Source organism: Castanea sativa, chromosome 7, assembly GCF_040712315.1.
Source record: "Castanea sativa cultivar Marrone di Chiusa Pesio chromosome 7, ASM4071231v1".
Taxonomy (NCBI): Eukaryota; Viridiplantae; Streptophyta; class Magnoliopsida; order Fagales; family Fagaceae; genus Castanea; species Castanea sativa.
Window position 1 is genome coordinate 15,112,557 of NC_134019.1, and position 13,798 is coordinate 15,126,354.

Genomic DNA, 13,798 nt, shown 5'->3' on the forward strand with positions numbered 1-13,798 from the left:
AATTTGTTGGAATGCCTTTGTGTAGTATTTGATTCCTTTGTTAATGAAACCTTAATATTGTTAATTCCTTAAATTTTTACTTATTATGCATCTAATTCCTTCTCCTGCTCACTATTGGATTTGAAATTCATTTGTTATGAACTTGGATATATGTTCATGTGGTGTTAGGGTTTCCTTTCGTCGTTGTTAAAGTGTTTGGCAAAGAGAAGCTCTTAAACTTCGATATGTGGCTTGTATATGTTGTTAGATATTAAAATGAGTTATTTTACTTTGTGTTTTTCACTTGCATTGTAAGCAATTGATTGTTGTCTATAATTAACATTTTCTTTGTGTTCTAAAGTTGTTGAACGCAGGAATGGGAAGGAAACGTCCATTGAAGTTTGTTCATGTTGACGAAGGATCGTCACGTTTAAGACAAAGGAGGGAGGAGGAGCTGGAGGCTGCCTATACTGTTGAGCATGCAAGAGCCGATGCAAGTGCTGATGGGACACAACCCCCAGGTAGTGGACACGTCTTCAAATGTAATGTTTGATATTTATTACTAGATGCATAATTATGCTATTGTTGGCTGCAGCAATGAGAAGGGATCGTGGATTGACGGTTGTTGAAGCTGGCGAAGGAAATGGATGTTCACGACAGAGCGTGCAGAAGGAGCTAGACGCCGCCTTTGCAGCTGATCAGGCAAAAGGGGATGGAAGTGATGATGATGAGATGCAACCCCCAGGTAGTTTACATGTCTAGGGACAATTTGAATTTTTAGTGTACAAAATTCCTTTAATATTAATATTAATTATTACCATGGTTCGTTTACATGGTTTTTATTATGTTCTTCAGATAATAACAATAGCTGCCCATTACTTCTTTTCAATTTATGAAAATATGAACGAGTTAATTCACTTATTGTACTGAGTAATAAGTAAATTAACAAAATCAATGAGAAAAAAAAGATTAAGTAATAATATAGTATGAAAATGTCCACATTTACCAAGAGCATATTCATGTTACTTGAGCACTTGAGCTATATACAATAATTTCTGTAATTGTGAACTTAGAAATTTCATTCGTAATGGTGGTTTACTATATGCAGATGATTTAGTTCAAGAAACCCCAGCATCCAATAATTTGCGTAAAAAGCGTGGGAATACGCTGCTTACGCAAATATGGAGTCTTCCACCTAACATGAAAATTGAATGTGACTTAAATGCACGCGGCCAACCAATTGGGGAGAGCGGAAAAACGTTCAAAAGGTGGTTGGGCACTTTTTGCCTCAGCCACATCTACTGCCCACTTGTGCCAACTGCTTGGACGCGTGTCCCGACTAACAACAAAGTAGATTGTTGGATGGAAATTGAGGTAGTATCAAATTAAGCTACTTTAAACTGTTATGTATAATCGTGTGTGTGGTAAATCTTAACTTTTCAGTAGGGTGGACTATTGTACTATGCTAACTCAATTTTTGCATTGCAGAAACGGTGGATCATTGACCCAGAAATTATCAAACCAGCTAATGAAATGAGTTGGGCAATGCACCAGCTGAGGGAATTGAGGAGGAATCGACGGGGCAAGTTGAAAAGGAAATGCTACAAAGATGATGCGTCGAGAGCAGATGTCATTCAAAGCAGACTAGAATGGGCTGACGAGCAGCAGTTTATTCAACTAGTTAACTATTGGTTTCATCAAGACACGCGGGTATGGAAATTTTCTTGCTATTTTATCTGTTAGTGGTAATATACATATGATGGGGTATTTGAATTTACAGAGTACAGTTTATGTAACTGATTTTTTTTGTTTTCTTTTGTTCGTAGACATTAAGTAGTACGAACAAAAGAAGTCGTGGTAAACAGAAGGAGATCGCAAGGTTAGGGCCTATAAGTTTTGCCCAAACTACGGACGATATGGTAAGAAATGCATTATATAACAACTACCCAGGGTTTTAATATTGTACAATTTTAGATTCAACTGTAAAGAATATAAAGAGTTTAATGAAACTAATTCACAGAAGAATCTTGAGCATTTTGTGTGAATTAATATGAAATTGTTAGCATTGCTTGCCTCATTAGTAAAATTCCGTAATGAAACGTCCGGTCAGAGGAGCATTTGAGGTTTCATGTTGATGCAAATGAGAGCACAGTGTTGGGGTAAGAAAGACTTGGCTTTTTTGCATGTTCATGACTGTTAATACACGTTTCTTGTGGTGTTTCCTGTTCTTAATTAGTGATTTCATTAAGAAATATGTTTGCCATGTTGTAAACTTGCTATATTGGTTTGGTATATAGCAATTGGTTGTTCTTTGAATGTGTTTTCCTTTATTACATTCTCTGTGGAAAACTAAATAGGTTGAAAGTGGACAACTCCAATACAATTGGCATGCATATGTTTGGTAGGTGCATGCATACAACACATAGGAGTGATTAATGTAGAGTGATAATGTGTGACTATGTTTAAGGTACAATTGTAGGATGCCTAGTTGGTGGTTTTGACTGATAAACATGCCTATCACACAATTGATTACAAAACTCATACTTGCATCTAAACTTAAGCTGATTTAACTTGTGCATGGAAGGGAAAAAAAAAACAATGCATGAATGCACTATCAAAGTACACCTATTTGTTACATTTTGCACAAGATAGGAGTATTAACACAAGGATACAACATACTTTTTTCAAAATATGTTTGTGAACCATTTTCCTACAAACAAAGTAAGAATAAGTGAACCATTAAGTGCTGTCTTTCTTTGTAACATATTAAAAGAAAATTTTGTTTGAAAAAATGATTGTCATAGTTGAGTTGGAGGAATGTATTAAAGTTGACCCTGAATGAATATGCATCTGAAAAGTTGCTTCTTGTCATTTATTTTTATTTAGAAACTTAGATTTTATACTACAACGGTGTAATTCTGAGTGCTGAATGCATTTTACTTAATATTGATTCAATGACAAACCATACAACTTGAGTGTATTAATAATTTCAATCAATATAAACCTGTGTGTAATATTTACTCTTTTTGTTTAACCTGTTACACTTTGCTTCTCTATAAACAGTTGTCATATATGTATATTTACATGTTGGTCAAGGAATTAGGCAATGACATACAACACCAAAGCTGGCTTCTATGCATAAAGATAGGGACCAAAATCGCTTCATACTAAGCATTCGCATAAAGATAACAAAACTTGTCTTCTTGAACGTAATAATGTAATGGTTTTTATTTTATTATACATTATACTGCATGTTATGAGTGAAATTCCATTTGCTAAGTTTGGTTGTCGATTGCCGCTTCATATCACCAACATAAATTTTCACTATTGTAATGAGAATGTTGAATATATAGGCAAAAGAAACTGGGCAAGCAATGGAGCGTGCCGTGCTTTTTGCGAAAGTATACAGCACCAAAGAAGGGCATCCTGTTACTCCTGATGTGGAAGGGAAGATTGTAAGTCGTATATCGTAACCTATTTCTTTTGTATTTTGTGTGTGAATTGTTTAGAGCAAGTACTATGTTATTTGGTTCTTGTGTGAAAACATAAACAAATGACTGAAATTTTAAATCGTGGGAGCTCACTAGAAGGATCACGGCGCGAAGGAATCCTATGGTCAAAGGATGATGCTTTTGCTCAAGTGATGGGGGCAGAACGCTCTGGACGTGTTCGTGGGGTGGGTTTTGGACCAACTCCATCAAGAAGAAATGGGTCCAACCGTTCATGCTACACACTTCCACCGTCGTCCATCGAAACAGCCCATCGAATGACTGAATTGGAAACTTCGCACTAGACTTTGAGGGACCAACTTGCCCAGGTAGAGCAGAGGCATCAGGAGCAAATCGCGGACTTACATGAGCAGCAGAAGGCGGAACTCACTTCAGCAATTGCCCAATCAAAAGCAGAGTATAACAAACAAATGGCAGAGGTGATGAAAACAATGGGCGACATGTTACGTGATTTAGGCCCACTTATAAGTGCTTCACAGCTGCAGTCTCAGGTACTAAAAATGTTGTGTTTAATTTAATTTAATGAAAATAGTGGTTTATTGCAATGAATTGTTACGTTAGAAATAATACGATGTGTTTAATGTATTCAGGGTAACGCTGCATCGAAATGAAGACTCTTCGTGGATATTTTGTGATTGTATATTGTATTATACACAGATTGACAATATTTTGGTTGTTCATGAAGGAATATTGTAGACATTATTATTATTTTGATATTATACACATGTCAATCATGCCATTCAAAGATGGACAATATTTTTTGTGCATAAAAAACCTTGTAGTTGTATCTCTTGTATATGTAGACAACTACATTGATGCTTTAACAACATAGAAGAACGACCAAGAGGATTAAATAGTGAAGCCATGCATTCTCATTGTAAGTTTGAAATATGAACAATACCGTTTCGTAATTTGTGGTTTGATTTGTTTTCTTTATTGTTATTTTAGTACTTTTTGCTAATTCAATTTGCATAATTTTGTTGGATAGGAAAGTTTCCATTATCGCTCATGTTGATAATGGCAAGTCGAGTCTTTGCTGACAGGCTTTTGGACCGCACTAGGACCATTAAGAGAGGACATGGTCAGCCTCAGTACCTTCACAAGTTGCAGATATGTCGACACTTTTAAAAGATTTGTTTTTGTTGTTGTTTAGGAAGAATTTGACCTTTGGTATTCAAAGGAATTTGTATTGCTTTCGAGTGGGCTTGTTTAAGAGTGATGAGTGAAGTTTATACTTGCCACGTTGTCTAGGAAGAGACATACATAGGGAATGATATGAAATTTATAGTGCTTTTGGTGTATGACAACTGAGAAGTTATGAATTTTTACTATTTACCAGGAAAAATTGGGTAAAAAGTTGCAAACCTTAGCAGTGCTTCAAAAAAAATAAAAATCTTCATAGCTATGTCAATTTTACTATAAATAGTTTCCAAATTAATGTGTAAATCAATGTAATTAGTGTCACATCAACAATAATTTGACAAAGTAGTTTATTTAGTATCACTCTTGTTGCTGTTAGTTGCTAATGCTTGTTGTTGTGTTTGTTGAAATTCACAGAGCATTCGTGTGTGTTGCTAAGAAGTGGAAAAAATGAGCCTTGTTGGGATCAGTGGGGACTTGGTGAGCCACTTGTTGAATTTCACGGAGAGCTTTGAGAAATTGATGTTTCCTTCGTAGGAACACGAGTCCAATGAGAACAAGGGTGCGTTGAGCATTCTAGTTGACATTTTGGACACTCCAAAGGAGTACATTTTCTACATGGACGTGCCTGGTCTGTCCAAGTCTGATATTCAGGTGTGTCTATCTTTCCCACCTTCCTACATTGCTATAGGGTTTTATTTTACAATATTGTGTTTATTGAATGGTGTGGTTGGACTTAGAAGTTTGTGGAATTTGATAAAGAGGAGGTACAAGGTTGAAAGAGCTTGTAGTGATAGTTGCACATCCATTTTCATTTGATGAAGAAGAGAATGGTTTGTTTCTAGTTAGGTGCAAAAATTTGAGACAGCATTTGCTGATAATGTACATCCAATTTATTTTGATATGGATATGGTCCATTGCATGTGGAAGATTTTGATTTCATAAATTGGGTAAAAAGTTGTAGAGACCAAATTTCATCCGCAAAAATTATAATTGCTTTAGAATTATAAACATGAATTGGGTAAAAAGTTGTCTAGCTTTACTAATCTTGTTTTTTAGAGTGTATGTATTTATAAATACAGCTGCTAATCTTGTCTAACTGCTGCCATTATATTTTTGTAGTGCCATTATATTTTTGTATTTAGTAGTGTTTGTGTCAATCACAGTTACCGGGAGGGCTGGCTATGCAGGTGTGGGTCTGAACCCCTGCAAGATGCTTGGCTCCAGCATTGTTGCAAGGAGGCACATTGTGGGATGGCCATTGGGTTTTCTAGGCTGGGTCTTTTTTTGCTTGCATTGCTTATTATTGTTTCTCTTTGAGCTTACCAAAGGAATTTCAATTTTCGAGATCCCTTCGAAGTTATAAACTTTTTTCTAGTGTATATGAAGAACGCAGTATTATTAGAAGATTCCAAAATTTTGGTTTGTAGTTTTGTAATTTTGTTGATAATGGCACAATTTGCCACATTTTATCCTCATGTAAAGCTTGCTATCTCTAGTATAATGGTCTCTATGGCTAGCAAATGTTCATTGCCAGAGTGTCTGTATTTATAGATACAGCCGCTAATCTTGTCTAACTGCTGCCATTATATTTTTGTGGTGCCATTATGGACATAAACTGTGTTCTACCTGTAAAACAAGGGTACCCACTTGTAGACAAGAGCTTGGAGATGGGAAGGAACCCCTAAAAGCATATGTGTAATGTTTGTAGTTGAGGATGGTTGAAAAATCATATGTTGATGCTTGTTGCAACTTTTTTGCTGTATTGAACTGCATATTCCTTGAAGGTTGATAATTTTTCATAGTCCTTAAAGCTTGATTGAGATTGTGACAGGTTCGAGATTGTTATTTTGTTGCATGCGTTGGAATTTTGCAGGAATAAGAAGTTGGAATTGTGTGTGTGACAGGTTTTTTATAGTAGCGTTTGTAAAATTTATAGCAGCGTTTGTAAATGCATTTGCCATGTGACCTACAAATTAAAAAAAAAAAAAAAGAAGTCTATAGCCGCGTTTTAAAAACGCGGCTATAGACAAATTCAAAAAACTATTCAGGGGTTATAGCCGCGTTTTCAAAACGCGGCAATAGTAGTGGGCTGAAGCCGCGTTTTTAAAACGTGGCCATAGTTGTGGGATAAAGCCACGTTTTTAAAAACGCAGCTTTAGCTCACAACTATGGCCGCGTTTTAAACGCGGCTAATCTTTCTTCATGGCAATCAACAATTGGCCTATAGCCACATTTTAAACGTGGCTATAGAACGTGGCTATGGCCGCGGTTTTGAAACCGTGGCTAGAGTATGTCCTATAGCCACGTTTATAAAAACGTGGCCATTGGTCCTGCCTATAGCCACGGCTAAAAAAACGTGGTCATAGACCCATCAAGCCTATAGTTACGCATTTTAGGCCACGGTTGAAAACGTGGCCTAAAAAAACACGGCTATAGACAAAATCGTCCTATAGCCATGTTTTTTCGAGCTATAGCCACGTTTTAAAAACGCGGCTATAGAACCTTTTTTTTGTAGTGCCATTTCCTGTGTAAATCTTTACATCTCATATGTTGGGATGAGGAAAATACATATTTCCGATACATAAGATAATTTTTACTTTGTTAGAAGTACAATGTTAAAATAAACTAATGCCTCTCTCCATTCTAGTACAATATATATCCATCTCTGTATAACCAACAGTAGGTTCACAACCTAAAAAAAACACCAAATCCATCAAATAATGCTGGCCGTGTTGAGTTGGATTTTGATCTCTTCCCCTGTCAGGTGAATTGTGTAAGTAGGCCAAATTCTGCTAACTCAAGCACAAATGGTATTTAAGAGAAGATTAATCTGTGAGCGCAGATTTTCATGTTCCCAATAGATGAATTACAAATAGAGAAGCTGCTATATTCTGCGAATTCAAAAGACAAGAGGTACACCAAATCAATGAACATGCTAGCCCAACTGTGTGAACATGGCTAGGGTTGTGTTGAATGGGACCTTAGTTCTTCAAATAAGCGGTCTGCTAAGAACGACGGCTTGTGTTTTGTCAAGACTAACTAGTGGAGTTGGTCGTAGAAGCCTTCTTGGCCAAATGATGCCTTCTTTATCTCTTGAGGATTTAGAACCTGAAATAATGAGCATACACTCAACTCTGTGTTTTATATATATATATATATATATATATATATATATATATATATATATATATATATATATATTCTAGTACAACAAGTACAATAGATTTGGACCCACAAGTGAATTTGGACTAATATTACTCTTAACAATATTATAAGTTAGGTAGGCCTCAATATACCACTTTGGATGAAAATTATGTTTTTATTTATTTATGTATTAGCATTTAACTCTGTGCCGTTTTTTTATTACCTAAACCAAAATGCATCAGCAAAAGAAAAAATATTGAGATTATGCAAGAGATAGACACAAGTAAATAAAGTCTTTTTTGATTTCTTTGTTACTACAAAAATTTTCAACATAGGGAAAACTATTAAGTGCTTTTAGAGTTTAGCAACGTGATATTTCATCTCCTCACATGAATGGTGGATTTTACAAGAACTTTTATTAGTCAAATCCACTATCATATGAAAAGATGAAATATCACCTTAGTGTATTCCTGGAGTACTGAATAATTAGGGTATACAAAAGTGCCAAGTAGAATTTGTTATAATGCTACTTCAACTGAAATCGTGATCAAAGTGGAAGTAGCACAAACTTCCTCTTTAGTTACCCAGGCCCTTACAAAATTCCTCACCTTTATATGTACCCCCTAATATACAGCTTTGCTAAGACAAAATCTCAAAAAAATAATAATAATAAAGAAAAAAAAAAAGAGGAGAGATTAATAAATTAAACAGGCGAGTTATTACTTTGATCTAAATCCCCGGGTAAAATTAAAATAGGCTCCTTGATTTCGGCTTTGAATTTCTTCTGTCCCTCAACCTCTTTAGTTTGATCTACGTCCTCAGATAAATTTAAAATAGGCCCCTTGATTTCAGCTTTGAATGTCTTCTGGCTGTCATCATCAACAAGGACAGCTCCGGTCAGCTGCTCATGCATTTTGGTTTAGGTAATAAAAAAAAAGGGCACAGAGTTAAATGCTGATTAACAAATAAATAAAAACATAATTTTCATCCAAAGTGTATATTCAGACCTACCTGACTCATAATATTGTTAAGTGTAATATTAGTCCAAATTTACTTGTGGGTCCAAATCTATTGTACTTGTTGTACTAGAATATATATCATATTACTATCCAAAGCCCAAGCATCACGAAAGAAGGAAAATTCTTCATACAGAAACTTGAAAACAGAGAAAACCCATCTGACTTTGGCCTTCATAGAAGCCATTTCCATAGCCAAAATTGCTTTCCCTATGATTCTTACAGGCCTTTTGCTTTACTCTCGCTCAATGATCTCCATGCTCTTCCTTGGCCGTCTAGGTGAGCTCGAATTAGCCGGAGGTTCCCTCGCCGTTGGCTTCGCATCACCGGCTACTCTATTCTCTCCGGCCTTGCTATGGGAATGGAACCAATTTGCGGCCAAGCTTTTGGTGCCAAAAAACATACTCTTTTAGGCCTCACCTTGCAAAGAACGGTTATTTTGCTCATGCTCATTTCAATACATATTAAGGAGGTAGTTGATGGGTATGTGAAGGATAATTGATAGAGTGGCACAAAAAGTTAGAGGCAGAGTTATAGATTGTGATCGAAGATAGATGCGAAATGGGTGTAAAAGAGATTGAGCTAATAGGTCAGGGAGTGAATAGATAAGATATGATTGTGCTTCTCTAGCAATAGTCTCATCTTGACCACAAAAGAGAAGAATTTCCTTCATGTTTAGCCAGAGAAGTGAAACTCCGGCTAATTCGAGCTCACCTAGGCGGCCAAGGAAGAGCATGGAGATCATTGAGCGAGAGTAAAGCAAAAGGCCTGTAAGAATCATAGGGAAAGCAATTTTGGCTATGGAAATGGCTTCTATGAAGGCCAAAGTCAGATGGGTTTTCTCTGTTTTCAAGTCTCAGTATGAAGAATATTCCTTCTTTTGTGATGCTTGGGCTTTGGATAGTAATGGGGCCTTGTGCATGTTGTCCTCTGATTCTTCAATTGTGAGGAGGACGTAAGGGAAATCTGATGAATTGCAGGGAATAGAAGAAGTTAGCTTAGACATTGTCAACAAAAAAATTTGTTAGAGAGAGAGAGAGAGAGAGAGTTTGTGTACGTCTCCGTGTGTGTTGTGGGGGGATTGAAATAAGTGAAATTGCTCTCTAGTTTTTATAGAGGGTGTGTGTGAGTATTTTGGACAAAGTTTATACAATCTATTTATTGAACTAAGATTTGGAGGTTAAATCTGTTGGACCTTTTCTTACTACATATATAAATCTATTTCTTCCGTCTTATTCCTTTTGTTTCTCCTATGAATACATCTCTACGAGTTAAAAGTTTTAATTTATATTATATGCAAAACTCAAACCAGATTTTGTATATTGGATTACAGATAAACTTAATCAATTTTGTATTACATATAAAATAGTATATATGAGAGAGTCAAAACAGGTTTTTGTTAGCGTTTTGGGACAGGGTAATATCGCCACGGAACAGAGTTTTATGTCCTAAGGCAGAGAGCAAAGACAAAATTGTTTCTTGGACAGTTAAGACATTGAACAAGTTTCGGCTATTTGCAATGACACCAAAAGAGAGGCCCATTTGGGCCCATCAATGAATATAACGGAGTTTAGATAAACATTATAAAGGTGGGATTACCAAAATTAAAAATGTATATGCTTCATGGCCGGACGGCTTAGCCATTGTTACTACTAAAAGTGTTTTTTTTTTTTTTTTTAATTTCAGCAATTTTTGGCTTATGGTGGTTTAAAGAAACGGTTTATTTTCTTAGCCTTTTGCCGCTCTCAGGAGATAGGTAAAAGGAGTATTCAAATCTTCTTTTACTTCTAAAGGAGTATTCATTCAACTTTTTGCTATGATATATATCCTGGTTTTAAATCCTTTCTTTTTTTAAAGTACAACTTTTTTACAATTCACTTTTTTTCTAACCACAATTTTTTTTTTCAAACAATCATATAACGTTGAAAAATAAGCTATAGTAAAGGAGCACATAATTTCTTGTTCAAACTTGTAGATTTAGAAGATTTAGTAGGCTATTACAAGTCAAAAAGTTTACTAGCTTGAAGTACCGAAATGAATATGAGGCTGGTTTTTTTTGGGGATGTCGGATGTCCTAAATTACAAGAAAAGACCTAATACAAAAAGTATCATTATTCATTGCAACCAAAAAATAATAATAATAATAATAATAATAACAACGGATGTAATTATATACTATTGCATTTCTAGGTTTTTTTTTTTGTTGTAATAGTAACTTAAATTTATTACATCAATATAAGATTGTAGCAATAATTATTATGTTACATCGAAATATGTTGTTGTAATAAGTAACTCTTATTTTACATTGAGATATGTTGTTGCAATAAGTAATCTTTTATTTTACATCGAATTATATTGTTGTAATAGGTTAAGTTTTTTTCACAACAAATTTTTAAAGTAAATCATTGCAAAATATAAAATTTATTGCAACAAAAATTTAGTGTTGCATAAACCTATTGTGTCGGAGTTTATTACAACGGCTTGCATCGACTTTTTTGTCGTTGCAATAACTTTTTTTTTATTGTATTAGGTCTTTTTTCTTGTAATCTCTCCTTATTTTTTTCCCAATTATAGGGTTTGGCTGAGATAGTGAGGGTCCTTAGGTTGGCTAAGATAGTGTCGAACACAGGAACCGGCACGATTCATTGGACTCCGGTGTCCAAGTAGTGTCTGTTTTTTTTTTTTTTTTTTTTTTTTTTTTTTTTTTTTTCCGCTTCTCCGACACGGCGCTGACGCTGCTCTAACACGTCCGACATGCCAGCAGTGAAAAAAAAAAGAAAAAAAAAAGAGGAAAATCACAGATTTTTGACAGATGGACTTACCAATACCGTTGATTTCATGATATACCCTAAAACAAAAGTCTGAGAACTCATTTGCCTGAAACCCACAAGCTCTCACTTCTTAGTTCTTAACCCACCAACCCTTCCTCTGATCTCCGCCCGCTGTGCTGCTGACCTGTCTCTCACCGGAGCTAGATCGGGCCAATCGGCGAGCTCCATAGACGTCGACGCCATCCCTGTCCCTTCCGATCTCTCTTTCTCGGCGTGGACAACTCAAGTCCAACGCTTCTCTCTGTTTTTTTTTTTTTTTTTTTGTTCTTTCAGATATTTGTTTGGCTGGTTGGGTGAATGGGACGGGTAGCTTTATTTAAGTTATCTTATAACGTTTTTTTTTTTTTTTTTAATCCCACTCTCATGGTCACTGTGTGACCGTGAGAGTGGGATATACTGGAATTTTGTTACATTATTTGCCATATGATATAATGTTGTTAGTTGTTACTGCCATAGTTTAATTTATTTATTAAAGTTGAATTACTTAAATATTGTAGGTGATTTACTAAAATGAATATTGAAAGTGAAAAATCAACTGAGTCAACTTCTCCTCTATGGAAATATGTTACTAAGTTAGAAAAAGCCGCTGCTGGTGGTGGGAACGTTACTTTCAGATGTAACTATTGTGAAAAAACTTTTAAGAGGTCTTATTCAAGGGTGAAGGCATACTTGTTAAAACTGTCTAATTGTGGAATACAACCATGTGGTAAGGTTGGAGATGAGTATCTAAATGAAATGCAAAAATTAGAAGATGCGTATGAGGAATCTTCGCGTAGATTGAAGAAGCCTAAGCTAGTGTCTTTACCATCTGATTCTCCTAGTAGTCCTCATTTGGGTCCTACTCTCAGTAGTACAGCTACAAGTCATCCATTTTTTTCAGAAAAAAAGAGGTTGGGAATCTTACTTTGGAGATGTGTTTTAACAATCAATGTCGAGATCAATTAGATTCTCTTATTGCTAGGACATTTTATTCTGCTGGTTTACCCTTTCACTTTGCTAAGAACCCGTATTGGGTTGAGATGATCAAATTTGCATGTAATAATAATTTAGCAGGCTATGTTCTACTGGGTTACAATAAATTAAGAACAACTTTGTTGCATAAAGAGAAGGTACATATTGAGAAGTTGTTGAAGTCAATTAAAGACACTTGGAAAGAAAGGGGTTTAAGCATAGTAAGTGATGGGTGGACAGATCCACAAAAAAGGCCACTTATCAATTTTATGGCTACATCAGAGAAATGGCCACATTTTATCAAATCCATTGATTGTACCAAAGAGTACAAAGACAAGCACTTCATTTCTGATTTGTTTCTAAAGGTCATTGGTGAGGTTGGGCATACTTATGTTGTCCAAATTATTATTGATAATGCATCTGTTATGAAAGCTGCAGGATCTATTGTTAAAGCTGAATATCCTCATATATTTTGGTCACCTTGTGTTGTGCATACCCTCAATTTGGCCTTGAGGAATATATGTGCACCTAAGAATTCTTTGCAGAATGAGGTTGCATATAATGAATGTAACTGGATTGCACAAGTTTCAAATGAGGCAACTTTCATTCGTATTTTTATCACAAATCATTCTATGAGATTATCAATTTTTAATTCATTTTCCCCTTTGAAGTTACTTGCTGTTACTAAAACACGATATGCTTCAATAATCATCATGCTTAAAAGATTGTTTCAAGTAAAACAGCATCTTCGAAATGTGGTCATTAGTGAGGAATGGATGTCATATAGAGAAGATGATGCAGGAAAAGCTCAAACTGTCAGGGATTATGTTTTGAATGATTTGTGGTGGGACAAGGTTGCATATATTCTGAGATTCACAAGACCTATTTATGAGATGCTTTGAGTGGCTGACACGAATGCACCCATTCTCCATAAGGTGTATGAAATGTGGGATTCCATGATAGAAAATGTGAAGAAAGAAATATACCGGCAGGAAGGCAAGGAAGAATATGAGGAGTCTCCATTCTATGATGTGGTACATGCTATACTTATTGAACGGTGGACTAAAAATTGCACACCACTTCATTGCCTAGCCCACTCCTTGAATCCGAAATAATTTTTCTATCTCTTTAATCTTTTTTTTTTTTAATATTCTTTAGGCATTTCTAATTTTCTTTTAACTAGGTATTATACTAATTAATGGATTAAGGAAGTCAGAGGTCGTGT

General features: G+C 35.4%; 1 protein-coding gene across 1 annotated transcript; it reads left to right on the forward strand.

The window, feature by feature from the left end:
• Positions 1-12,132: 12,132 nt before the first annotated feature.
• On the forward strand, positions 12,133-13,475 carry LOC142644028 (uncharacterized). Its single transcript, XM_075818716.1, has 2 exons — positions 12,133-12,484; positions 12,568-13,475. Exons 1-2 carry the CDS (start codon positions 12,133-12,135, stop codon positions 13,473-13,475), a joined length of 1,260 nt encoding a protein of 419 aa, XP_075674831.1.
• The last annotated feature ends 323 nt before the right edge of the window (positions 13,476-13,798 follow it).